This window comes from Rhinopithecus roxellana, chromosome 10 (genome assembly GCF_007565055.1).
Source record: "Rhinopithecus roxellana isolate Shanxi Qingling chromosome 10, ASM756505v1, whole genome shotgun sequence".
Classification (NCBI taxonomy): Eukaryota; Metazoa; Chordata; class Mammalia; order Primates; family Cercopithecidae; genus Rhinopithecus; species Rhinopithecus roxellana.
Window position 1 is genome coordinate 121,061,781 of NC_044558.1, and position 27,268 is coordinate 121,089,048.

General features: G+C 41.2%; 1 protein-coding gene across 4 annotated transcripts in view; it reads right to left on the bottom strand.

Moving 5' to 3' along the window:
- Nucleotides 1–27,268, bottom strand: part of FGD6 (FYVE, RhoGEF and PH domain containing 6) — a 137,855-nt gene that overhangs the window by 52,112 nt on the left and 58,475 nt on the right. For all 4 annotated transcript variants that reach the window (XR_004059530.1, XR_004059531.1, XM_010383914.2 and 1 more), the window contains exons 4-8: nucleotides 23,634–23,701; nucleotides 23,520–23,550; nucleotides 13,481–13,632; nucleotides 9,613–9,769; nucleotides 6,898–6,985 (exon numbers count right to left, since the gene is read on the bottom strand). Coding sequence is in view for 2 of the 4 variants with exons in the window: in XM_010383914.2 (XP_010382216.2) it covers nucleotides 6,898–6,985; nucleotides 9,613–9,769; nucleotides 13,481–13,632; nucleotides 23,520–23,550; nucleotides 23,634–23,701 (496 nt within the window). In the remaining 2 variants the exon portion in view is untranslated. The remainder of the gene's footprint in view (nucleotides 1–6,897; nucleotides 6,986–9,612; nucleotides 9,770–13,480; nucleotides 13,633–23,519; nucleotides 23,551–23,633; nucleotides 23,702–27,268) is intronic.

Genomic DNA, 27,268 nt, shown 5'->3' on the forward strand with positions numbered 1-27,268 from the left:
CCAGTGTATATGGGTGTCTAGCGCAGGACCAACATATATAAATATTTGTTGGTGGAGTGATTAATGGAGGAGAGATTCTGGTTTTGAAGGACAGCTTTCAGGAGACAGCGAGAAACCTACTATAGCTAGACCAAAGGAAAAGAAGGTTCAAGTAATTCTGGGTTATAAATTGTGGTCTTTATACCATGAATAAGCGGGTTTTCAACTTTTCTAATAAACAGAATGAAAGTGTATCCTTGGAAGATAAATTAGGCAGTAACTGTACTAGGCTACATGGAGGTGTGGTAAGAGGTAGCATGACCACCAGCAAAATATGCCATAAAATGGCATGAGTTTAGAAGGGCCTGTCCTGGAGCATAACAAAGAAATAGAAGAAGCAGAAACTAGAGGTGGAGGAAAATTTGCTGGCAGATTCTACAGGGAGGAAAGAGAAAAGGGAAGAATTTCAGTCCTTTCCATAATTTTGTGACTGGATGACTGAAAGAATGCTTTTAAACATTTATTCATCCATCCATCCATCCATCCATCCATCCATCCATCCATCCAACACTCATTGCTGCTACTGCATGGGGATTCTAGACCTTATAAAAAAGAGCAACTCTCCCTTTCCCTAACTATACCTTTCAGTTGACTGAGTCCCTGATGTGTTCCAGGATCTATGCCTGACACTGGGATAGGATAATAAAGATGGTCTCTACCCTGAAGAGATGAGAAAGAAGAAGATAAGCAATGGTGTAAGTTAAGGCTGCTCTGATAGCAGTCTGTTTTCTTCCCATTCTTCCCAGCTTCAAATAGGATCCAGCCTGATAAACTGGCGTTGAGTACCCAATACAAAAGTAAAATTTACAAGTTTTTTTTTTTGAGACAGAATCTTGCTCTGTCACCCAGGCTGGAGTACAGTGGTGCAATCTCAGCTCACTGCAACCTCCACCTCCCGGGTTCAAGTGATTCTCCTGCCTCAGCCTCCTGAGTGGCTGGGATTACAGGCGCATGCTACCACGCCCAGCTACTTTTTGTATTTTTAGTAGAGAAAGCGTTTCACCATGTTGGCCAGATTGGTCTCCAACTTCTGAGCTCAAGCAGTCTGCCCACCTCAGCGTCCCAAAGTGCCGGGATTACAGGCACGAGCCACTGTGCCCAGCCAAAATATACAAATATTTAGGCTTAAATTATATAAATCACTGATTTTGTTATACAACTATATGCATTCTTTTAGATCTGGATTTGAATTGATCTTAAAAAAATACTAACAAGAATGTAGGTATAAGTTTTTTACTACAATGCAGGAAGAGATTGCCTAAATAGAATACCCTATAGAAATTCAAAGTAAGTACAGGAAAAGAAAAAGCTGCAAGACAATAACATGGTTATTTGAACAGCAGTGATAGACTGCTCTATCTGGGAATTTCCACTGATCTTTTCTAAAAGGATTCCAGAAGAAACCATCTTATCTTATCATCTATGCATTATCTCAGTGGGAGGCACAAACCTACTTAACATTGAATCAGGAGTACTGACTCCTTCCCCTTCTCAGCCTGAAACTTAAAGTTGCCAGGAGTTGCCTCAAATGAATGAAGTACCACTCCTGTCTGCTCTTGTATATACTGATTTGGAATCAATCCAAACTCCAAAACGGAAATAAAAGTACTTACCTCACAAGGTTGTTGGAGGATTAAATCATTCGAGCTTTATTATCCAAAGTAATTAACATGTTTGAAAGATGCAAATTTAAGACTTAAAATCCAACTTAAAAAAATCTCAGGCTGGGCCCAGTGGCTCAGGCCTGTGATGTCAGCACTTTGGGAGGCTAAGGTGGGATGATCACTTGACCCCAGGAGTTGGAGACCAGCCTGGACAACATGGGGAAACCCTGTTTCTACATGAAATTTATATAAAAAAAAAAATCTCAGGGCCCAGACAACAGTACTTTCATAGCAATAGTAGACGTATCCTGCAAAGTAGAGAGTAATCAGACCACTACAAAAATCAGTATTAGAAAAATCAGAAAATTTTAAGCAAACTAAAAAGCATCAGTTAACAGGATAGATCACTTAAATACAAAAATAAAAAAGCCAATCTTTAGTATTGACCTGCAAGGTTACAGGAATGTCCTTAGGATTACAGGAATATAGGTGCTTCAATTAAGCTGTGTAGGCTTAGGAGGACATTTCACTTTTATGCTTGTGCCTTTCTTTTTAGGAGAAGATATCATCTCTAATACACCTTAGATCTCCAAAATGTTGTCTCAATGTCGTTCTTTGAACTAAAAACATTTTGGCTAATGAGATTTTTTTTTTTTTTTTTTTTTTTGAGATGGAGATTCGCTCTTGTTGGCCAGGCTGGAGTGCAATGGTGTGATCTTGGCTCACCACAACCTCTGCCTCTTGGGTTCAAGCAATTCTCTTGCCTCAGCATCCAGAGTAGCTGGGATTACAGGCATGTGCCACCATGCCTGGCTAATTTTTGCATTTTTAGTAGAGACAGGGTTTCTCCATGTTGGTCAGGCTGGTCTCGAACTCCTGACCTCAGGTGATTGGCCCACCTCAGCCTCCCAAAGTGCTGGGATTCCAGGCGTGAGACACCACACCTGGCAAGATGTTTTAAACCTAGCTTAAAACCAATCTAAATTATTTCCTGAACAGCTTCAACATATCCCAAACTGACTCAGATATTTTGGAGGCCACTAAATCATAGATATAAGACACGCTCCCTGAGCTCAAAGTTGGAGAACAGAAGCAATCAGAGATGGCTACAAAGAGAATGGACTTCTGACCTGATTTCAGGTCAGGCTTGGAGGAAGGAAAGAATTTTAATCAATGGAAAAAAAGGCATAGGATGAAGAATACAAAGTCTATGTTCTTTCTTTAATTTTAGTCCTGACTTTGTGGCCTTGACCAGGCCATTCATCACTTTTCCCCCCTCCCAAATCCACCAGTATTGAGGGCCCACTATATATAAGGTATTGTGCATCAATTAATGAATGGAAAAGCCAAGATGGGCAGATCATCTGTGGTCAGAAGTTTGAGACCAGGCTGGCCAACATGGCAAAACCATGTCTCTACTAAAAATACAAAAATTAGCCAGGTGTGGTGGCAGGTGCCTGTAATCGCAGCTACTTGGGAGGCTGAGGAAGGAGGATCACTTGAACCTGGGAGGCGGAGGCTGCAGTGAGCTGAGATTGCACCACTGCACTACAGCCTGGATAACACAGCAAGATTTCATCTCCAAAAAAAATTAATGATTAATTAATTAAAAAATAAATAAATAATAGAAAAGATTTTCCAGTCTAAGATTAAATAAGAGGTAGCTCAAACTAAAAATAACTCCAAGCTCACATGATGTTGGTATTATAGAACAAAATTCTTCCTTTTTTTTTTAAGAGATGGAATTCTCACTGTCACCTAGGTTGAACTACAGTAGCATGATCACAGCTCACTGCAGCCTCCAACTCCTGGGCTCAAGCAATCCTCCCTGTTCAGCCTCCAGAGCTGCTGGGTTACAAGCATTGGCCACTGAACCTAGTTAAAACCTATTTTAGTGGCCGGGTGCGGTGGCTCAAGCCTGTAATCCCAGCACTTTGGGAGGCCGAGACGGGCAGATCACGAGGTCAGGAGATTGAGACCATCCTGGTTAACCCAGTGAAACCCGTCTCTACTAAAAAAACACAAGAAACTAGCCGGGCGAGGTGGCAGATGCCTGTAGTCCCAGCTACTCAGGAGGCTGAGGCAGGAGAATGGCGTAAACCTGGGAGGCGGAGCTTGCAGTGAGCTGAGATCCCGCCACTGTACTCCAGCCTAGGCGACGGAGCGAGACTCCTTCTCAAAAAAAAAAAAAAACCTATTTTAGTAAACAGACTTTTAAAAAACCTGCCTTTGTCATTTCACCCTTTCTCAATCAAAAACAAACTAAGCATGAAACCTAAATTTGACACATGTAGACTTTTCACTCCTTAGAACAGTCATAGTGTGTGAAATAAAATAAATAATATGGCTGGGCGCTGTGGCTCATGCTTGTTAATCCCAGCACTTTGGGAGGCCAAGGCAGGTGGATTACGAGGTTGAGAGATCAAGACCATCCTGGCCAACATGTTGAAACCCTGTCTCTACTAAAAATACAAAAAATTAGCTGGGCATGGTGGCACGCACCTGTAGTCCCAGCTACTTGGGAGGCTGAGGCAGGAGAATCTCTTGAACCCAGGAAGCGGAGGTTGCAGTGAGCTGAGATTGGGCCACTGCACTCCAGCCTGGCAACAGAGCAAGACTCCATCTCAAAACACAAATAAATAAATAAATAAATAAATAAATAAATAAATAAAATGTAAAAATTAATCTGTGCATTAAATTTTCAGATTCTTGCTCCATTCCCCTCCCATTTGAAACCACAGCTGTCTTTTGCCACTGAAAACAGTACTTCATTTGACAGCTGTGGGAAAAGCTTACAACCATTCAATAGCTGGTTTATGACAGCACTGAATTTATCTAGCAAAAACACAACATGTGTATCACTACTTCCCTTTGTCCTGTGTATTCTAAATCTCTGCCAAAAGCAGAAGAAAGTACAGAGGGACAGGATATCCTTAAATTATTCAGTTGGCTTTATGTCATTCCAGAGAGAAATCTAGTGCCTGATTCATAGTTAGAAATTTAAATTAAGGGCCAGTTGTGGTGGCTCATGCCTGTAATCTCTGCACTTTGGGAGGCTGAGGTGGGCAGACCACTTGAGGTCAGGAGTTCGAGACCAGCCTGGCCAACATGGTGAAACCCCATCTCTACTGAAAATACAAAAATTAGCCAGGCATGGTGGCACATGCCTATAATCCCAGCTACTCTGGAGGCTGAGGCAGGAGAATCGCTTGAACCTGGGAGATGGAGGCTGCAGTGAGCCGAGATGGCGCCACTGCACTCCAGCCTGTCCTGGGGCTAAAAGGTAGGTCTTCCTTGTGAGCAGTCTGTCACTAGGCAAACTTTGAAGTGCTGAAACCTTTGCCTAAAGAGAAATGAGGAAATCCTGGTTTTTCAGGATTCACCTATTACCTCCAATATAGCTCTTGGCTTAAGAGAGTGAAGTAAAGAAGAAAACCAAACACACCATTTATTAAGGAGAGTAACAGAAACCAAGTACCTCCAAATTTACTTATAGAAAATTAGAACACATTGACTTTACGGTCGTGGCCACATTTTGATGTTCTTGTCCATTTTGATACCATTTTAATGCATATTATATATGCATATTAAGTCACTGTACATCCAATACAGTTCAGCAAATATTCCAGAGAATCTAGTAGTAGGTGTTGGGTAACTATGTTTGGTACTGAGACTACACTTGTCTTTTTGTGATACCAAACCACTTAATCTCAATAAACCTGTTATCTCATCTGTGAAAATTAAACTGGCATTTGCAAGACTATGGTAAGGATTTAAAGAGCCAGAGAATACAAAGGCCTGATTACAGCATGTTCCTTCACTCAAACATAGTGTTTTTGCTTTTTTCTTTCCTTCTTTTTTCCTTACTAAACAGACATAGTTCTATAATCTTGAAGCTTACAGTCTAGTAGAAGATAGACTATTATCATGATAAGGAAATAACTATCAGGATAAGAATACTATTACTAATAATAATAGAAGCTAATACTTAGTAGAACTTTTTATTTATTTATTTTTTTTGAGACGGAGCCTCATTCTTTCACCCAGGCTGGAGTGCAGTGGTGCGATCTCGGCTCACTGCAACCTCTGCCTCCCGGGTTCAAGAGAGTCTCTGCCTCAGCCTCCTGAGCAGCTGGGACTACAGGCGCCCTCTACCACCGGCTAATTTTTGTATTTTTAGTAGAGACGGGGTTTCAGCATCTTGGCGGTGCTGGTCTCGAATGCCTGACCTTGTGATCCGCCCGCCTCGGCCTCCCAAAGTGCTGGGATTACAGGCGTAAGCCACCCTGCCCAGCCTAGAACTTGTTATAATTATAACATTATTCCTGTTTTTTTTAGACAGCGGTCTCACTATGTTGCCCAGGATAGTCTCAAACTCCTGGGCTCAAAGATCCTCCCACTTCAGCCTCTCCAGTAGCTGGGACTACAGGCGCGTCCACTGCACCAGCTACAGTACTATTCTAAGCACTGTCCACATTTAGCTCATTAATCAAACCTTGTAACAACCTTCTGAGGCAAGTAACTAGGGCTATGATAGTGCTATATAAATATGTGGGAGTGACCCTCTAAACTCCATTCTTGAATAGTTGGGGAAAGTACCTTTTTTTTTTTTTTTTTTTTTTTTGAGACAGAATCTTGCTCTGTTGCCCGCCCAGGCTGGAGTGCAATGGCACGATCTCAGCTCACTGCAACCTCTGCCTCTCCTTGGTTTCAAGCGATTCTCCTGCCTCAGCCTCCTAAGTAGCTGGGATTACAGGCGTGCGCCACCACACCCAGATAATTTTTGAATTTTTATTAGAGACAGGGTTTCATCATGTTGGTCAGCCTGGTCTCGAACTACAGACTTCGTGATCTGCCAGCCTCAGCCTCCCAAAGTGCTGGGATTACAGGCATGAGTCACTGCACCTGGCAAAAGTGGCTTCTTGGAATTAATATTAGACAGGTAAAATGATGCAGGGGTATGGGCTTGGGATGGTCAAAGATGTTCTGAATAAAAAATAGCTACATATATGAATGCCCTGGGGTGAAAATGCACATATGGATGGATGATCAAAGAACTGAAAGCTGTTCAGTTCAGGCAACTGTATACATGAGGTACATAAGCAATCTACAAATCCACATATTAGGCAACATGGTGACTGGGGTGATATACAAAGAGAGGCACTCTTAGGAAAGGCAGAGTTTCATAAAGGCAAGAAGAGTTGGACAATGGATAAAGCAACTGGGTGGTTGGCAAAATGCTGGAGAAGCCCACCTGTCAGCAACAGCCTGTACTGGGGGATCCTCTGAACCGGCTTCAGCAGATAGTGCTTGAGGGCCAGATTCGCACAGCGAGGGCTCATCTGAAAGGAGAAGGCATCCAAAATAAACACAGTGTTTTCTAAGAAGCAAGGGACCCGGATTCAAGTGCTCAGGAAACCAAACTTTAAACATCAAGCAACTCTGGAAGGAGATTAGGAGAGAGGCTCCCTTTTATTTTAAGGTACAGCTGTTAAGACACACTGAGAGTGAACCCCAGCCAGATGGACCACCAAACTCAACCCTTTCCTGTAGGCAGTCCCTGAAATCACTTGCTCCTAGGAAAAACTTGTTAACCACCCTCACAAAGAGCGTGGTAGCCACAGTCTGGGTCCTAGGCTAGTTAGAGCCCACCCTACCCAGCAGCTCCCACTTGTATTTATAAATACAAACAAATCCCAATGGACCAAGGAAATACATGGGCCCCCAAAATACGGCAGCAGAAATACAACTGCCAGGAATTGGATTCAAATAATAACCAGAGCCTTGTGGTGGGGAGAACTGTAGAAAGTAAAGATAACCTGAAAAGCAGCCTTGCTAAGTTTCCCTTCTTTAAGAAGTCTGAAGAATGTAAGTCTTTTGCAGATGAATGGCCTTATAAAAAGACAGCCCCCACATCACAGCGTTTATAGGAACATCAATTGTAGAACCCCATTCTGGCTTGAATACAAAGACATTTGGTTATCCCTTGAAACCTCTCTTTCTTAGTATGTACAACAGACATCTATCTCAGCCCATTCCTGAGCCTCACCCTCATTCTCCAACCTAAGAGCTTACTGTAAAGTGGCATCAAAAAGTCCAAGTGAAAATGTCCCTACATCCTAAGAACTACAAAAAAAGGTCATGCTTCTAATATAGCGCAAGTTGGTGGATAAGTTTTGTCAGATTTGCTCAGACTTTTATCATTTTCTAAATATGTACCACCACTGTCTGGTACACAGAATGATTACAAAATTATAATAACGCATGTTAAGAAGGTATCTTTCATTCAAGCATCATTAACCCAGATGGCTACTTCTCCCGGCCTTATGGTTCCCTGTTTTCTTTTGTTAACAAGGTAACACAACAACTCACTGGACTCTTACCAAAACCTGGGTCAGTCATCACTTGCCACAATTAAATCACACTTTGTTTTTTGATAGCACAAAGACAACAGAGGAGAGGAAAAGAAGAAAAAATTTTAGATGACTTTAAAGTTTATTTGTCTACTGCACAAATAAGAAATCAGCAATACCATAATATTTTAAAAACTTTTCATTTCAGCCAGGTGAGGTGGTTTTGTTGTCCCAGCACTTTAGGAGGCCAAGGTGGGTGGATCATGAGATCAAGAGTTTGAGACCAGCCTGGCCAACACAGTGAAACCTGTCTCTACTAAAAATACAAAACTTAGCTGGGCATGGTGGCACACGCCTGAAATCCCAGTTACTCGGGAGGCTGAGGCAGGAAAATCACTTGAACCTGGGAGGCAGAGGTTGCAGTGAGCCAAGATCACGCCACTACACTCCAGCCTGGGTGACAGAGGTAGACTCCATCCCAAAACAAAAACAAAAACAAACAAAAACCCTTTTTATTTCTAGTTTTGTGTGACTGGAATTCACCGATCTTTTAAGCTTCAAAACAAATAAGTATTAAAATACAGTACTCAAATTTTACTCCAAATTGGTGGAGGGGACTTGTGATTTTATCTCTAATTAAATCAGGGTTCCACACTCACAGCTCTGAGTCAAAAGTCAAAGCTCTGGCTGACACATACTCTAAACAGGTTATTACTTTCTCTTAATTTTGGCACCAAAGCCATGTTATTTATTTATCTAAAGGGAAACATAAATTCTATTTCCCATCCATCACTGTAAGTTAGTTGTTAGGATAAAAGAATAAGTTAAATTAAAAGTTAAGAAATGTTCTTTAATCAAGTCCATTGAGTCAGAAAGTAGAATGGTGGTTGCCAAGGGCTGGGAGGGAAGAGAGAATGGAGAGTTAATGTTTAATGCCTATAGAGTTTTCAGTTTTGCAAGATGAAAAGAGTTCTGGAGATCTGGTTGCGCAAGAATGTCAATGTACTTGACATTACTGAACTATATATTTGAAAATTGTTAAAATGGTAAGTTTGTGTTATATTTATTTTACCACAGTTAAAAAAGTCCCATCAAAATATTCTTTCTGGCTAGGCACTGTGGCTCATGCCTGTAATCCCAACACACTTTGGGAGGCTGAGGAGGGTGGATCACCTGAGGTCAGGAATTCGAGACCAGCCTGGCCAATGTGGCGAAACCCCATCTCTACTAAAAATACAAAAAATTAGCCAGGTGTGGTGGCATGTGCTTGCAATCCCAGCTACTCAGGAAGCTGAGGCGGGAGAATCGCTTGAACCCAGGAGATGGAGGTTGCAGTGAGCCATTGTACGTGCCATTGTACAAGACTCTGTCTCAAAAAAAAAAAAAAAAAAAATTATTTCCATGTCAAAATATTCCCATGTGCAATAATAGATTTTCAAAATTAAGCCATGTACATTGCTTGAGTTCCCACCATTTAAATTGTTCAATTCCATCTTTGAGGGATTACTTTTTAACATGTTTTTTTGTTTGCAAGCTTTGTTTTCAATGACTGCAACTTATTATTAAAGTTTCAACAACAAAAAGAGAAGTGTTCAACATTAGATGGTAGCAAATACCTCAAATTCTCTAACAACAGCAGCAAAACCCGGATTTTTCTTGCACTGTTCATCCAGCAAGGCTATATTCTTATCAAATTCTTTGATGTATGTGGAATACATTTTTAGATATGGTCCCTTTTTTACAAAGATATCAGCAATTCTTTGTTGTTCAGTCCTATGGACAGAGAAGAGATACACAAAAAATATAAAGAGAGGGATTAACATATCTAATGATAAGCAGAGTCCACATATAAGCCATCAACTTATCTTTTTTACTCTTCTTGGAAAACATACCTCAAAATGCCTACTTGTCACCATTTCCACTGCCACCATCACATCTTGCCTGGACTCTCACTGGTTTCCCTGCTTCCATTCTTGCCCTCTCCAAACCATTCTTCAGCACAAGGAGACAGTCTTAAAAAAATGTTTGTCATGGCTGGGCGCAGTGGCTCACACCTGTAATCCCAGCACTTTGGGAGCCAAGACAGGCAGATCACCTGAGGTCAGGAGTTCGAGACCAGCCTGACCAACATGGAGAAACCCAGTATCTACTAAAAATACAAAATTAGCTGGGATGGTGGTACATGTCGGTAATCCCAGGTATTTGGGAGCTGAGGCAGGAGAATAATTTGAACCCAGGAGGGGGAGGTTGCAGTGAGCCAAGATAGCGCCACTGCACTCCAGCCTGGGCAATAGAGTGATTCCGTCTCAAAAATAAATAAATAAATAAATAACTCCTTGGTTGGGCATGGTGGCTCATGCCTGTAATCCCAGCACTTTGGGAGGCTGAGATGGGCAGATCACTGCGATCAGGAGTTTTAGACCAGCCTGGCCAACATGGTGAAACCGTGTCTCTACTAAAAATATGAAAATTAGCTGGGCATAGTGGCAGGCACCTGTAATCCTAAGTACTCGGGAGGCTGAGGCAGGAGAATCGCTTGAATCTGGTAGGTGGAGATTGCACTGAGCCGAGACTGCACCACTGCACTCCAGTCTGGGAGATAGAGTGAGACTCTGTCTCAAAAAAAAAAAAAAAAAAAGAAAAAGAAAAAGAAAAAGAAGAAAAACTCCTTACCTGGCACACAAAGGCCTGCCCTTTCTGACCCATCACACTTCTCTTCCTCTTCCCTATTTATTTCCCACCACACTGGCCTTATCTTCTTTGGAGACATGGAATTAACTGCCACTATGCAGACTTCCACTAATGGTTCCACATGCCTGGAAATATAGAACCCTGGCTGGCTCCTCCTTTTCTTTCAGATGTCACTGTAATGAATACACCACCTTCACAGAGGGCTTTCCTTGACCACCCAAGCTTCACTCGCTACCACAGCATCCTGTTTCAGGTCTCTGCAACTCAGAAACTGCTTCTGATAGTTTTCTTGTCTATTTATCTGGTCCTTCCCCTACTAAATGTCTGCTCCATGAAAGCAGGATGTCTGTTTTGTGCACTGTGATATCCTCTGCATACTTAGAGCACAGACTAGCACATAGTAGATATGCAAACCTTCTTGAATGTGAAAATAAAATATTTCATCAATTGTTGTTAAAAATCAATGGAAAAACGTTATTTCAGAAAGTCAACTAACACCAAAGAATATGTATTGACTTGAACCCTAAGAGAAAAATATTTTAATAAATAGAAAATGAGGCTGGGTGCAGTGGCTCATGCCTGTAATCCTAGCACCTTGGGAGGCTGAGGCAAGGGGATCACTTGAGCCCAGGAGCACAAGATCAGCCAGAGAAACACAGAGCAACCTGTCTCTACAAAAAATCTAAAAAATTAGCCAGGCATGGTGGCACATGCCTGCAGTCCTAGCTACTTGGGTGGCTGAGGTAGAAGAATCACTTAAGCCCAACGAAGTCAAGGCTGCAGTGAGCTGTGGTCACACCACTGAACTCTGGCCTGGGCAAAAGAGTGAAACTCTGTCTCAAAAAAAAAAAAAAAAAAAAAAAGATTGGAAGCAAATAAGCCCCGTTTTTTTTTTTTTAATTTAAAACAAGAAAAAAAAGATATTTTTTAGTAGAGACAAGGTTTCACCACGTTGGCCATGCTAGTCTCCAACTCCTGACCTCAGCTTATCTGCCTGCCTTGGCCTACCAAAATGCTGGGATTAAAGGCATGAGCCACAGTGCCTGGCCAATTATATTTTATTTCTATCATGACATTTTTTTTTTTTTTAAAGGAGTCTCGCTCTGTCGCCCAGAATGGAGTGCAGTGGCACAATCTTGGCTCACTGCAGCCTCCGCCTCCCAGTTCGGCCTCCCAAGTAGTTGGGATTACAGGCATCTGCCACCATGTCTGGCTAATTTTTGTAAGTTCAGTAGAGACGAGGTTTTGCCATATTGGCCAGGCTGGTCTCCAGTTCCTGGACCTCAAGTGATCCACCCGCCTCAGCCTCCCAAAGTGCTAGGATTACAGGCGTGAGCCACCACGCTCAGCCTATCATGACCTTTAAAGACTACATTTTAGTCATTCCTCAGTCTTTAATTGTCTGTTATTTTATACTTAGGCTACAGCTAAATATAAATTGCTTATGTGCCATATTTATCTAACATATAGAGGCAAGATATTTCTAAAACAAGCAGAGGCACTTTCCTGGCTTACATATAAAGAAAGCTTAGAGAAATTTTGATCATGAAAGTAGGTGACACTATTGTCTTGTTCTAATCATGTTGTGCTCCCCATGGTCTTCAACAATAAATTCAATCCTCCTAGACCAATCTTTCTACATTATTTCCACAGAAGTCACCAAAGCCTCTGCATACTTATTTTCTTCAGCCTAGTGGAAGTAGCTCCAATACTAACTTTTTGGTATTCTTTTCCTATTTTGAAATCTACAGCTTCTACAAGGATGTCATACATATATAAATTTGCCTTTCTTTGGGAGGCCAAGGCGGATCACCTGAGGTCAGGAGTTAGAGACCAGCCTGACCAATATGATGAAACCCTGTCTCTACTAAAAATAGAAAAATTAGCCGGGCATGGTGGCATACGCCTGTAATCCTAGCTACTCAGGAGGCTGAGACAGAAGAATCACTTCAACCTGGGAGGCAGAGGTTGCAGTGAGCTGAGATCGCGCCATTGCACTCCAGCCTGGGCAACAAGAGTGAAACTTCATCTCAAAAGAAAAAAAATTGCCTTTCCAAAACAACCATCCTATTATTTCAGTGAATGGCCTCTTTTTCAAAACTGGAAAGGGAGTTTCACGACCTGCAGCTCCAGAAGGTAAATAAAACATTTAGAAACTATTCCAATGTGAATACAGCATCTATCCACACTGAATCTCAAAAACCTTGATTGCCCAAGTTCACCTACAGAAATATAAATTGGCTGCATGTTGCTTCTGAGGCAGCATTACCAAAGATTTGTTCAAAATAATAGTATTGAGCTTGGTGTGCCAAGGTTGTGAATTTTGGGCCACTGAAAATAATCAATCTGGTCAGGTACGGTGGTTCACATCTGTAATCCCAGCACTAGAGGAGGCTGAGGCAGGCAGATCACCTGAGGTCAGGAGTTCGAGACCAGCCTGGCCAACATGGTGAAACCTCATCTCTACTAAAAATACAAAAAATTAGAAAGGCGTGGTGGCACGCGTCTGTAATCCCAGCTACTTGGGAGGCTGAAGCAGCAGAAACGCTGGAATCCAGGAGGCAGAGGTTGCAGTGAGCAGAGATCGTGTCACTGCATTCCAGCCTGGGTGACAGAGTGAGAATCTATCTCAAAAACAAAACAAAACAAAAAATCAGTCTATGGGTAACTGCAAAGACAATATATTGAAGCAACTCACTGTAATGAACAATACATCTCTGTCACATGTACGGCCCTTATGGCTTCATCTAAAATTGGAAACACTAGGAAAATCTGAAAACAGTCCATTTTTACCAGTGCAACATTCTTTCCTCCAGTTCCTTCAGGAGATCCCGGTTGAGCTCATACAGCTGAGGCAAGTAGTATAGGATCTGATTTAGAATCCGGTCCTCAATCACTGGTTTCCCAAGTTGCCTGGAAGCATGAGCTACTGCATCCCGGAAATCCTATTACAGTCCAGAGCAGAAAAAACAATACATACACATATAACTTGATAACAAGCTTTCATCCCCAGTCCCCCTCTTCCCTAAAATGATACGGATTGCACAGCTGTATTTCCCATGCAGAATTACAAATCGAAAGTACCCCCTTCCTCCTACCCCACTCACCTAGATAGGAAATTAAAAATAAAAAATAGTGGCTGAGACGATTCTTTGATATTCAAACATACCAAATGATATTTATCTTAAACCTTTTAGTTTGATCTCTAAACTTAGCAATTATACTAAGCGGGTGTCTGGAAATTGTAACAAAATTCTAAATAGTCTTTAGAATTATTCCAATACCATCAATATAAACACAATCCATTTATTTTAAAAGTGCCCAGGAGATCTTAGCTAATTTTATTCTGGATTTAAGAGTCCCACTGTCCACTTTCAGTTATCATTTCCCCACAGCTGGCGCGTCCTAGGTGAGGCATGTGGAGAGAGGCACGTGTTGTGGGTCTCCCTCTGTCGTCCAGGATGGAGCGCGGTGGCCCAATCTCAGCTCATGGTAACTTCCCGAGTATCTGGGACTATAGGCGTGTGCCACCATGCCAGGCTCATTTTTGTATTTTTTGTAGAGACGAGGTTTTACCATGTTGCTCAGACTGGCTTGAATTCCTGAGCTCAAGCAATCTTCCCACTAGGGCCTCTCAAAGTGCTGTGATTATGGGCATGAACCACCGTGACTGGCAGGCACATGCTTGATAATCAGAATCCTGGATCCAAGCCCTTGTTCCTTATTTACTGTGTTTCCTCGGGCCAGCCTGATTTTCCTCATCTACTAAGTAAGTATAATAGTTATGAGACTTTAATTAGATATTGCACATAAAACTTGTTTTGCAATGCATTTGGCACTTAGAATTAATGAAACATTTTAACTCTGGACCTGAAATTCTCCCCTCCCACTTGCCAACCTCTCAATAAATTCACCAGGGTTTACACTTTTCACAAATAAGAATCTTTCTTGGCCAGGCGCAGTGGCTCACGCCTGTAATCCCAGCACTTTGAGAGGCCGAGGCGGGCGGATCACAAGGTCAGGAGATCGAGACCATCCTGGCTAACACAGTGAAACCCCGTCTCTACCAAAAAAACAAAAAATTAGCCAGGCGTGGCAGCGTGCACCTGTGGTCCCAGCTACTCAGGAGGCTGAAGCAGGAGAATGGCGTGAACCCGGGAGGCAGAGCTTGCAGTAAGCCGAGATCGCACCACTGCACTCCAGCCTGGGTGACAGAGCGAGACTCTGTCTCAAAAAAAAAAGGAAAAAAAAAAGAATCTTTCTCTTCACATATTATTTTTCATTTACTGTTCTCTAGACTATCTGTACCATGTTTTAATATATGTCAATACCACCACACCCTATTACTCCAGAGGACTTGGAAAGGGTAGGGTAGGAGATAAGTATTTGCCTAGATTTCATTGTCCCCTAAGGGTGGGCCTCAAGATATAAGTAAAACAGAGTGAAATCTGTTCCACAGTCCTTGAGAATTCAAAAACAAAGATTTTTTTCCATTTTAGAAACAGCAGTTTTAATTAAAATCTGAAAGCAAAGTTTGGGTAAATGACTAATAGGCCTTATCTTCCCTTACCTTTATTTCCAAATGCTTTCCCTTCAGGAATTTACCGGCAAATGAAATCAACCAAAAAAGATACTGTTCCTTCCACTGATCTTTTCAACACCTGCCCCTAAAATACGTATATTAACCATGATTTTTTTTTTTTTTTTAACTCTGGACAGCCAAAAACCTCACAGATAACTTAAAGTATGTGAAAGGATTCTTTTTCTAAAGGATGGCTATTTTGAAGAAGTCCAATCCTCTTATGCTTAATCAATGCTAAAAATCCCTTCACTTAGGACTCAGTACCTGGGACTAAGTTTATTGATCCAACAGTCACATTAGCCCAAAGGAGCCAACTACTCATACCAGTAACTAAAGGACTATCTTGTATACCTAATTAGTATCATATAAAATAAGAGTATTTAGTTCTCATAGTATTATAAGCTCTAATCCAGAAAATCACTCAGAACATCTCCAGAAACCAAATGGATATCAGCCAAATTTCACCTCCCAACAGCTTGCTTCAATCAGCACTCACATCTACTATGATAAAATAAAGCCACTTAACACTTTTGAAAATCATTAGGCTGTCTGCTATCAGGCAGGGCTATAGAATACATTTATTTATGCATCATGAATAATGTATTCAAAGCAGAATAGTTAAACATCCTCTATGGTTATCTTTTTTGCTTTTGTTTTGACCAGTTTAGTGACTGATATAATTTGGATGCAAGAGTTCCTTGCTCAGCAAAGCAATAAGCACCACTCTTTCTTCTGGTAGAATAAATGATGACTATATTTGTCTCCTGGCAGCAAGATAACTTTTGTTTCCCAGTTGGAAGGTATTTCCTCTGCCATGACAGTGACAGTGATGTTAGCTGCTAAGTAACTTAAGGACCTGGTTTGACACAGCTTTTGCCAGACCCTGCATTCCATATGTCTGCCACCATTGCCAAAAAGGGAACTTGTTTATTTAAGACACATTTAACAGAGACCAGCCAAATACAAACTGAACTGACCAGTGAGATGGCTGCCTCTAAATGGACGCCCCTGTCACACACCAGGCAAAACTCTGCTTTTCCCAGTACTACTGGATGTTTTTAGGCAGCTCGCAATGGACTGATGGCCCATGATGTCTTCTTTTAAATTATAAGTAGTATGTCAGTATAAAATAGAAATTTAATAATTAAAATAGTAGAAGTACACTTAATAAAGACTATAAGAATTTTGAGACTATATAGCCATGAAACCCAGAGAGTTACCTTTTGTTTTTTTTTTTGAGAGAGTGAGTTTCGCTCTGGTTGCCCAGGCTGGAGTGCAATGGCACGATCTTAGCTCACTACAACCTTCGCCTTCCAGGTTCAAACGATTCTCCTGCCCGCATAGCTGGGATTACAAGCATGGGCCACCACGCCCAGCTAATTTTGTATTTTTAGTAGAGATGGGGTTTCTCCATGTTGGTCAGGTTGGTCTCGAACTCCCGACCTCAGGTGATTTGCCTGCCTCGGCCTCCCGAAGTGCTGGGATTATAGGCGTAAGCCTCAGCGCCCTGGCTTACTTTCTTTTTTTGATAAAGAGTTTCGCTCTTGTTGCCCAGGCTGGAGTGCAGTGGTGTAACCTCAGCTCACTGCAACCTTCATCTCCCGGGATCAAGTGATTCTCCTGCCTCAGCCTCCCAAGTAGCTGGGATTACAGGCGCTCGCCACCACGCCTGGCTAATTTTTGTACTTTTTGGTACAGATGAGGATTTCACCATGTTGGCCAGGCTGGTCTCAAACTCCTGACCTCAGGTGATCTATCTGCCTCGGCCTCCGAAAGTGCTGGGATTACAGGCATGAGCCACCACACCCGGCCTTTTTTTTTTTTTTTTTTTTTGAGACAGAGTCTTGTTCTGTTGTTCAGGCTAGAATGCAGTGGCGAGAACTCAGCTCACTGCACCTCCAACTCCCAGGTTCAACCATTCTCTTGCCTCATCTCCTGAGTAGCTGAGATTATAGTTGTGTGCCACCACGTTTGGCTAACTTTTTGTATTTGTAGTAGAGATGGGGTTTCACTATGTTGAACAGACTGGTTTTGAACTCCTGGCCTCAAGTGATCTGCCTGTCTCAGCCTCCCAAACTGCTGGGATTACAGGCGTGAGCCATCGTGCCCAGTCAGAGAATTACATATTCTAAGTAAGCACTTGACAAAGATTCTGTACTAGTCAGGTTCCTGAATCTTTTCTTAGGCCCATCTGTGCACTTTCTTACAAAATCCAGTTTTAGCAAGAACCTCCCACCCTTGATATTGTTCGGGTTCTTCATCCTCTACCATTGCCCAGGTGATGTATGATCATCCTGGCTGGTCCGTCTTCTACAAGAATCCCGTTAAGTTGGTTAAGCCAGAATCTCCCTTGCTCCTGAAGTTTCTTCTTAGTAATTTTCCATCCACTAACTCCCACTTTGCTCCTCCTTGGCTATAAATTCCCACTTGCCCATAATATATTTGGAGTTGAGCCTAATCTTTCTCCACTACTGCAAAATCCCATTGCAGTGGTCCCTATGACTATTGTTTTTTGTTCTTGAGATGGCGTCTTGCTCTGTTGCCCAGGCTGGAGTGTGGTACGATCTCGGCTCACTACAACCTCCATCTCTTGGGTTCAAGCGATGCTCCTGCCTCAGCCTCCCGAGTAGCTGGGATTACAGACATATGCCACCATGCCCAGCTAATTTTTGTATTTTCAGTAGAGACGGGGTTTCATCATGCTGGCCAGACTGGTCTTGAACTCCTGACCTCAAGTGAACTGCCCACCTCGGCCTCCCAAAGTGCTGGGATTACAGGCATCAGCCCCTGCTCCAGGCCCCCTAAGCCTATTGTGATAGTCCTGAATAAAGCCTGCCATACTGTGCTTTTGCTTCGACAAGTGTCATCGAATAATTGGGCTCCACTCCCAGTTATGGCCTCCATAACCACATGCAGCAGCCCTGGCCCTAGTCTCATTCCCTCACCTCTTGGGCCACCATTTCCTGACAGCTGTGTGCTACGGCCCCACTGCCAGATGTAACTAATTCACACAGGAACCACTAGCAGAATCTTTAACTTCTCAGCTCTTCATGAACCTCAACCACTGCCAAAACTGGTGCCACTGGGAGGAGGTGACATCCTTTTTTAATAAAAGGATGATTACAACATATGTCTGGTTATTTTTCTAAATGTTAACAACCAGGATAATTTGGGAAAGTGTGATGACACTTAAAAGCCAGAGGCAAAGCTATTTTGAGGCAGAAGAATCTAAATTCACCAAAACCTTGACGAAATCAGTGAGGATGCAAGACAGCAGGATTAGCCCTTCAAAAGTTAGATCCAGAGTTTAATTTTTCACACTGGAAAAGCCAGGTAAAAAAAAATATTAAAGTAGTGGGGGGAGGAGTTAAGAGTGTGAAAATGTTAGTTAGCTGTAGAGTTTGCTGGCATCAAGTACCTAGACTTCATCCTTAAAACAAAACCTACCGAATATTCTGCATGCAAAATTGAACCACCTACACTGTAGTTTCTGGTCATAAAAAGCAAATGCTTGTTTAATGTGGAATTTGTAGAACTAGAAATGGGCCTCTGAATTATGAAGCATATGATAATATTATTCTTACTAATTCCCCAAAACCTACAAATAAGAATCAGATCAACTTTAAGTTGATCTTTAATTCTTTTGAGATATTAACATATCAGCCTTGCCAGCTTGAATCACTTAGGGAAGACCTCAGCAAAAAATCAATGCAAATAAAATCAAGTACGAGCATCTGAGGCAATGAAGCACAAAACAGATGGCCTTGTTCATGGGGTCAGGCTTTATATCTCCAGCACCAACAAGAGGTATGTGACTTAATTACCAGCTGTCCTGACCCAGCTGCCTGACCTCAGGGCATTACTGCACTACTACCATGACCCAGTGAATTACAAAGACCAAAGGAACATATGGACAGACATGGAGCTCTACAAGGTTCCCTGTCCTCATGAAGGACACCAGGAATCACTTCACTTTAAGCAAAAGCAAAGCAGCTGTGGGGGTCAAAGTGCTATGATAAATATGCAGAAATGAGTGTGAAACTATGAAGTAAAAGTAGACGTGGGAAAGTCCCCACATTAACCATTTGACTTTGTTTTTAAAATGAAAATATTTTCCCAATGAAATTATTCTTCCCTCTCTATATGTAGACCCGGTGATACGGTATGTAATCATCAGTGGTGCATAATCATCAATGCAAAACTGTAGAAAACATAACTGAAAGCAATCTTTTATGTCTAGTTTCTAATCTCCTTTAATAACACTAACAAGCAATCATCATAGTATCTCTAAGTGACCAAGATCTAGCTTCATTTTCATCTTTAGAAGATGAAAAACAAGTTTCTCTCGTTTCCAGGGCGACTAAAAGAATTCTGAAAGCAAGCTAATATATCCAAAGATATACTATATTCTATACAGCATGGTAGAGATTTCAAATAATAATTTTCAATCAGTTACTAAAGAACAACTGAGTACAAGGGGTCAGACAGACCAGACTTCAAAGTCTGGTTTTGCCATTAAATAGTGGGTTATTTTTGACAATTAGCTTACTTTCTTCATTGAAAAAAATAGGAATAACATCTACTTGATAGGGTTGTTATGAAGGTTAAAACAGATAATTGATGTAACATAGCATGCTGGAAGGAACATAAAGAGCACTCAACAGAACACCATTTATTTAACTAAAGGAGATTTGGTTAAGTTAAATGATCAGATGAACATCATTTAAGATCCACGAGTCACCTTCCCTCCCTCTCTCCACAAGTCCCTGAAGGCTTGGAAAGAGAACTGTGAAACAGAGGCATCTAAAGAGAAGGAAATACCAAACCAAGGTAGGGAAAACACTTCAGCAGCAAAACAAAGGTACTCTGAACAATGAGCTTCATTCAGTGAAGGACAGTTCTCACGTGAAAGAAGCTCCTCCAGAGTGAAGGTTTGGTAGCCATGTCAATAGAAGCTAGAGGAAGATTCTTTACAACTAAAGAAGAAATGCTGAAAATGGTTCACAAGACTCAAAAGACAGGGTGTATTCAGTAAAACAGGATGAAGTGATTTTAACACGGAAAAAAACATGAGAACTGAGAAAGTCCTTTACAATGCATTAAAAAAAAAAATCTTTTCTACTTAGTAACAGACATCTGGATGCCTAGGGTAGCCTTGCCTCTGCCTCTATGGATTTTATTGAGCCTCTCAAATTTTCAAGGGGATGTATATCTCCACCTAAAGAAATTAGTGAAGCAAAGATGCTTCCTTGCTAATACTATATAGCCAGTCCATCTTTGTCAAAAAAAAACCCTTCCAAATATATATAACATACATTATATATTTTATATATACTTAACATATATATTATATATTTAACATATTATATATATTTAACATATTATACATATATATTAACATATATTATATATATATTATATATATACACACACTTTTTTTTTTGATGGAGTTTTGCTTTTGTTGCCCAGGCTGAAGTGCAATGGCGCAATCTCGAGTCGGCGCAATCTTGACTCACCGCAACCTCTGCCTCCTGGGTTCAAGTGATTCTCCTCCCTCCGTCTCCTGAGTAGCTGGGATTACAGACATGCGCCACCATGCCCGACTAATTTTTGTATTTTTAGTGGAGACGGGGTTTCTCCGTGTTGGTCAGGCTGGTCTCGAACTCCCGACCTCAAGTGATCCACCCACCTTGGCCTCCCAAGGTGTGGGATTACAAGTGTGAGCCACCGCACCCAGCCCAAATATTTTTTTAATGTATACTATTCACACATTTACATAATATTTTTACAGAGCTATTTACTAAGTCTAGCTCCCATCAGAGAGCAAATAAGACAACCAAAAAAAACCTTCCTATTACTTGTACTTAATTATATCACATGTCTACAGTGTGGTGGGGATGTTCAAGGAAGAGCAGCAAATATACAAGAAATTCATTCTGAAAAGTCACTTATTTATCAGACATATTATAATTTATATGAAATGACAATAAGCTTGACACTCAACAAATTTGTTAGGGTGACAAAATAATGTCCTTTTTTTTTTTTTTTTTTTTTTTTTTTTTTTTAAAAAAAGAGGGTTTGCTGTGTCATCCATGCTAGCATGCTGTGGTGCAATCAGCTCACTGCAGTTTTGAACTCCTAGGCTCAAGGGATTCTTCTGGCTCAGCCTCCTGAGTGGGTGGGATTAGAGGTGTGTGCTACCCATGCCTAGCTTTGTCCTATCATTAAAAAAAGAAAATCTATTACAAAAGAGAACTGTCTGGGCATAGTGGCTCATGCCTGTAATTCCAGAACTTTGGGAGGCTAAGGTAGGCAGATTGCTCAGGAGTTCAAGACCAGCCTGGGCAACGTGGCTAAAACCCATCTCTACCAAAAATAAAACAAATCAGCCTGGCGTGGTGGATGCCTGTGGTCCCAGCTACTCAGGAGGCTGAGGTGGGAGGATCGCTTGAGTCCAGGAGTTAGAGGTTGCAGTGAGTGGAAATCGTGCCACTGCACTCCAGCCTGGGTGACAGAGTGAGACTCTGACTCATTAAAAAAAAAAAAAAAAAAAAAAAGGAGAAAGAGAGAACTTACCAATATTACCAATATAGCCAAAAGTCAACATAAGAAACTATTCACAGGGAAATATTTTCTCAAAACAAATTAGCAAGGTTAAGAATTTTTTAAGAATTTCCAAAGCTAGAGATTTTTCACATAGGAATCAGGCCCCTATTTTTGTTTTGTTTTGTTTTGAGACAGAGTCTTGATCTGTCACCCATGTTGGAGTGCAATGGTACCATCTTGGCTCACTGCAACCTCTGGATCCAAGGTTCAAGTGATTCTCCTGCCTCAGCCTCCCAAGTAGCTGGGACTACAGGTACGCCACCACACCTGGCTAATTTTTGTATTTTAGTGGAGATGGGGTTTCGCCATGTTGGCCAGGCTGGTTTCGAACTCCTGACCTCAGGTGATCTACCCGCTTCAGCCTCCCAAAGTGCTGGGATTACGGTCGTGAGCCACCACACCAGGCAAGGCCCCTGGGTTTCTGTTGGACCAAGTACAGAGCACAGGTAATCATTTAGTGAATGTGAATCATCCATAAGTGTAACCCACTTTTCATGTTCATATGTATCCATTCAAAGAAAACCTGAAAATAATGATACTGTTTGCCAAGACATAAATTGATGTATATTTGATGAACCTTTCATTTCTCCACAATTAAGCCTAATTTATGATGTTAATAATTATACCACCACATAAGTAAACTGTCACTTCAACTCCTTTTTTTATTGTTTCATTTACCTTTTCCTTTTGTTTTACCCCTTTCTTAAGTCTTAATATCTTGCCTAAATATAATTGAAATAAAGTAACACTAAAAGCACTTTAACTGCCAGTGCATAATGAAACTTGTGAAAACCTGCAAGTACAAAGGAGCGCATGAGAAAAATGAATATGCACCCAGACACACATCGTAATTCTTTCCTAACAAGTCTGTTCAAGTTGATAATTATAGGCTAGCTGCAGTGGCTCAGGCCAGTAATCTCAGCACTTTAGGAGGCCAAGGCGGGCTGATCACTTGAGCCCGTGAGTTTGAGATCAGCCTGGGTAACATGTTGAAACCCCATCTCTACAAAAAATACAAAACTTAGCTGGGCATGGTGGTGAGTGCCTGTAGTCCCAGCTGCTCAGGAGCCTGAGGTGGGAGAATTGCCTGAGCCCAGGAGGTTGAAAGGCTGCAGTGAGCTAAGATGGTACTGGGCAACAGAATGAGACGCTATCTCAAACCAAAAAAAAAAAAAAAAAGTTGACAATTTAAAAAACGGAAAATACAACTAAAACTTAGTTGTAAAAATGTCTATTTCTAATCTCTCCTAAATGGAGGTGGTAAAAGGAAAAACAGTAAGAAAATTATCTATTTCAAGTCTGTTTCTGGGAGCTTATTTAGATAGGAGAAAAACACTTTTGGATAATGATAATGATATTCTTCATGTATTGCTAATGCAAAACTCTAATAGCAAGTATCTTCAGCAAATGCCTAAGAAAATATATTATCACCTTAAAAACTGTTATGAAGACATAAAGTTTGAAGACTTTGGACATATAGCTACTAAGACTCTTTCAGAAATCATCTTATCTACATATACATGAAATACATACATTTTAGAAAATGTCTATCATTAAGTTAGTAATGCTGAAAACTTCTAGGGGTAGGGAAAGTACAAAAGGGAATATTCTTAGACTTCAAAAAAAAAATTAGCAGATACTTACGATATGCAAAAGTTTTAACACATCCACAAACCTGTAAAAAACAGCAATGAAAAAATGTTTTAAATGTGCCAATGGGGGGAAAACAGTCTTCTGAATTGCAAACTAGATACCTACACTTTCTCTGAGCTCATGATCTCCTTGGCAATATGATGAACTTTACTTTTCATTCCATTATCTTCATCCTGTGGATAAGAGCACACTGAGCATGAACTCATAAAAGAATAATGAAGATCAGTTATGAGCTCCTCAGACACGAATTTTAACTCTGATACTTGTAACTTTCCTACTAGTACACAGTTCATACTATATAACATTTCAAATGGCAAACGTGGAGAACTGGATGAGGGATAAACCATGTCACAGAAGTAGCTGAGAGCAATCAGTAATCTTCACTGTCATTAGCTGGATTGATAAATTGCTCTGAGTAGCTACAGAACCTTGCTAGGACACAACCATCAGTGGTTCAAAATGGAAGTCACAAACTAAAAAGGCTACAGGGAGAATGGCCCCTTACAGATAGATACCAGAAGAAGAGTTATTTGGGTGTGTACAAATAATTTAAGAATTTGGCCAGGCGCAGTAGCTCACACCTGTAATCCCAACACTTTGGGAGGCCGAGGAGGGCAGATCACGTGAGGTCAGGAGTTCAAGACCAGCCTGACCAACATGGAGAAACCCCGCCTCTACTAAAAATACAAAATTAGCCAGGCGTGGTGGCTCATGCCTGTAATCCCAGCTGCTCAGGAGGCTGAGGCAGGAGAATCGCTTGAACTCAGAAGGCAGAGGTTGCGGTGAGCCGAGATTACGCCATTGCACTCTAGCCTGGGCAACAACAGTGAAACTCCGTCTCAAAAACAAAAACAAACAAACAAACTAATTAAAAAAAAAGAAATTAGTGAATATCCAACAGGAATGTAGATGAGAACTTCACCTTAAGTAAAGGTATTTTAACTCACAACTTAAATATAGTCTGAATAGGCCTCTTCTTCAATCTATACCAAATATAAGTCAACACTACAGTCACAGGCTCTCCGAATTTCCTTAAAATCCCTTTTAGATATATGTTCGTAGAGTCAAGGCAGTTTTATTCTAAGGAGCTGAAATGAAATTCTTTTGTGTATGTGTGTGTGTGAGACGGAGTCTCACTCTGTCGCCCAGGCTGGAGTGCAGTGGTGTGATCTCAGCTCACTGCAACCTCCGCCTCCCGGGTTGGAGAGATTCTCCTGCCTCAGCCTCCTGAATATCTGGGACTACAGGTACGTGCCACCGCACCCGGCTAATTTTTTTCTTGTATTTTTAGTAAAGACGGGGTTTCACCATGTTAGCCAGGATGGTCTCGATCTCCTGATCTCATGATTCGCCCGCCTCAGCCTCCCAAAGTGCTGGGATTACAGGCGTGATCACTCACCTTTTAAACTACACATAGCTCTATATTCCTTAGGAAGACTGCACTCTTAAGCACAGTCTGACTTTGACCTGGTAGACCATGTATCAAGCACTAAATAATCATACATAAGTGTCTACACACACATACACACACAAGGATAACTGTTATTTTGAAAAAATATTTTAGCAAGTCCAAACTTTTCTATCACAATGGGGTTCTCCATATAATCTGTAGATAGAAAGTTTAATGTTTACAAACTACAGTGTATAAATTTTAAATTAGAAATGAGCTTGGCATGGTGGCTCATGTCTGTAATTCCAGCACTTTGAGAGGCCAAGTTGGGAGGAAGGACTGCTTGAGCCCAGGAGTTTGAGACCAGTCTGGGCAACATAGCAAGACCATGTCGTTAGTAAAAATAATAATAATAATAATAACAACAACAACATAAAATTAAAATTATAAATGCATTAAAAATGAGAAAAACAGAAACCAAAACCATTTAGGGAACTGAAGCCCCGACTCTTCATTTCCAAATAATGTGACACCCCTTAAAGATCAAGAGGGGATCTCATCAGTATCTTTAAAGAAATGCAGGCACACTATAGATGTAGACGCATTTGATTACTGGAGTCAGCTAAAATGTGTACCATCTCTACACAGAAATTTTAAGTAGCTGTTAATTTATTTTTGGCATCTACCCTTTGTTTCCTCTCCTCTTTTTATCACTCTCCTTTTGTTAGGTCTCTACTCTGTACCTTTTTTTCCTCTCCTTCTTAGGACCTTGCTCTATCTACCAGGCCCTGCATTACACAGACTTGTGTAGAGGAGGCTATGCCACACAAAAATTAACTAAAAATGTGAAAACCGTAAACTTCCAGAAGAATACATTTTTAAAAATCCTTATGATCTTGAATTAGAGTTATTAGATATGACACCAAAAGCATAACTGATAAAAAAAAATTGATAAATGGAACTTCATAAATTGTTTATGCTTCAAAAGACACATCATTAAGAAGATAAAAAGATAAGCCATACACTGGAGAAAATATTTGCAAATCATGATTCTGAGAAAGAACTAGTAGCTAGAATACATTAAGAACTCTGATAGGGCTGGGAGTGGTGGCTTACGCCTGTAATCTCAGTATTTTGGGAGGCTAAGGCAGGCAGATCACTTGAACACAGGAGTTCGAGACCTGGGCAACAGGTGAAACCCCATCTCTAAAAACAATACAAAAATTAGCCGGGCATGGTGGTGCACACATGTAGTCCCAGCTACTCAGGAGACTGAGGTAAGAGGATCACTGAGCCATGATTGAGCCACTGCACTCCAGCCCCGGTAACATAGCAAGACCCTGTCTTCACAAAACAAAAAAATAGAAAACAATTAGCCAGGCATGATGGCACACACCTGTAGTCCCAGCTATTTGGGAGGCTGAGGTGGGAGGATCACTTGAGCCCAGGAATTCCAGGCTGCAGTGAGCTATGATTGCAATATTGCACTCGTTTAGGCGACAGAGTGAGAACCTGGCTCTTAAAAAAAAAAAAACAAAATTCAGACAAACGAAAAGGCTGTGTGCGGTGGCTCATGCCTGAAACCCTGGCAATTTGGGAGGCTGAGGTGGGAGGATCACTTGAGTACAGGAGTTTGAGACCAGCCTGGGCAACAAAGCAAGATCTCACTACTATTTACAAAAAAAAAAAAATTTTTTTAAAGAGATAAAAGATGTGACTGTGTGAAGAAACATTTCACCGAAGAAGATATAAGAATGGCCAATAAGTACACAGAAAGTTGTTGGACACAGTTATGAGGGAAATGCAAATTAAAACCTCAATGACATACTTCACACCCACACAATGGCTGTAATAAAAAATTAAAAAATACCTAGTGTCGGTGAGGATGTTGACCAACTGGAACCTTTATCTATTGTTGGTGGGCACGGTAGCCCTTACTCATATGGTGTGAGAAATGAAAAACAGCTCAGAGCAATCTGAGCTATGTGAGGTACGCAAAATTTATCAGGCCCAGAGAAACATGAGTATGAGACTTCAGTAATGTACCAACCCCCATGCCCAGGTGCAACAGTTTAAAGGTATTTTTGTCCCTGACCAGCCGCCTCCACCCAGTCTCCATGTTCCTAGAATTTGTGAAACAAAGAACAATGTAAAGTCAATCAAATAGCTTATGGTATTTTAATATAAAATTATTGATAAACAGCTTAGGAATTGCCTCTTCTTTTCCTTTAATTTTTTAGGTATGTGCACTTCCACTTGTGCGGAAGGCTGAGACAGGAGAACTGCTTGAACCCAGGAGGTGGAGGTTGCCATGAGTCAAGATCTCGTGCCATTGCATTCCAGCCTGGGT